This window comes from Acanthisitta chloris, unplaced genomic scaffold (assembly GCF_000695815.1).
Source record: "Acanthisitta chloris isolate BGI_N310 unplaced genomic scaffold, ASM69581v1 scaffold16510, whole genome shotgun sequence".
NCBI classification, from domain to species: domain Eukaryota; kingdom Metazoa; phylum Chordata; class Aves; order Passeriformes; family Acanthisittidae; genus Acanthisitta; species Acanthisitta chloris.
Window position 1 is genome coordinate 81,945 of NW_008650056.1, and position 360 is coordinate 82,304.

The 360-nt window shown below is 49.4% G+C and overlaps 1 protein-coding gene across 1 annotated transcript in view; it reads left to right on the forward strand.

Moving 5' to 3' along the window:
• Positions 1 to 240, forward strand: part of LOC103810627 (A-kinase anchor protein 2-like) — a gene marked incomplete at its 3' end in the record, with an annotated part of 9,850 nt that extends 9,610 nt beyond the window's left edge. Inside the window, 1 exon segment of the mRNA XM_009083539.1 lies at positions 62 to 240. Within this exon segment, the coding sequence (XP_009081787.1) occupies positions 62 to 240 (179 nt within the window).
• Positions 241 to 360: the final 120 nt, after the last annotated feature.

Consider the following 360-nt stretch of genomic DNA (forward strand, 5'->3'; position numbering starts at 1 on the left):
TTGGTAACCAGCTTGTGAGTCCTCAGCTTACAAAGGGTCATTCTGTTTCATATCATTGCAGGGAAGATAGAGAAGATTAAGCCTCCTCCATCCCCCACCACAGAAGGCCCTGCCTCGCAGTCGGATGCTCCATCCGAGGAGGCTGCGGGAGCCCAGCGACCCAAGAACCTGATGCAGACCCTCATGGAGGATTATGAAACACACAAAACTAAGAGACGAGAAAGGATGGATGACAGCAGTGTAAGTGCACTTTTCCTTTTCACCTTTTGCTCTCCGATAGAGACCATGACTCGCGAGAACCAGCAGAAAGCAAAAGTGCTTATTTCACTAGAATCTGCTCAGATCACTTTCCCAGCGTGT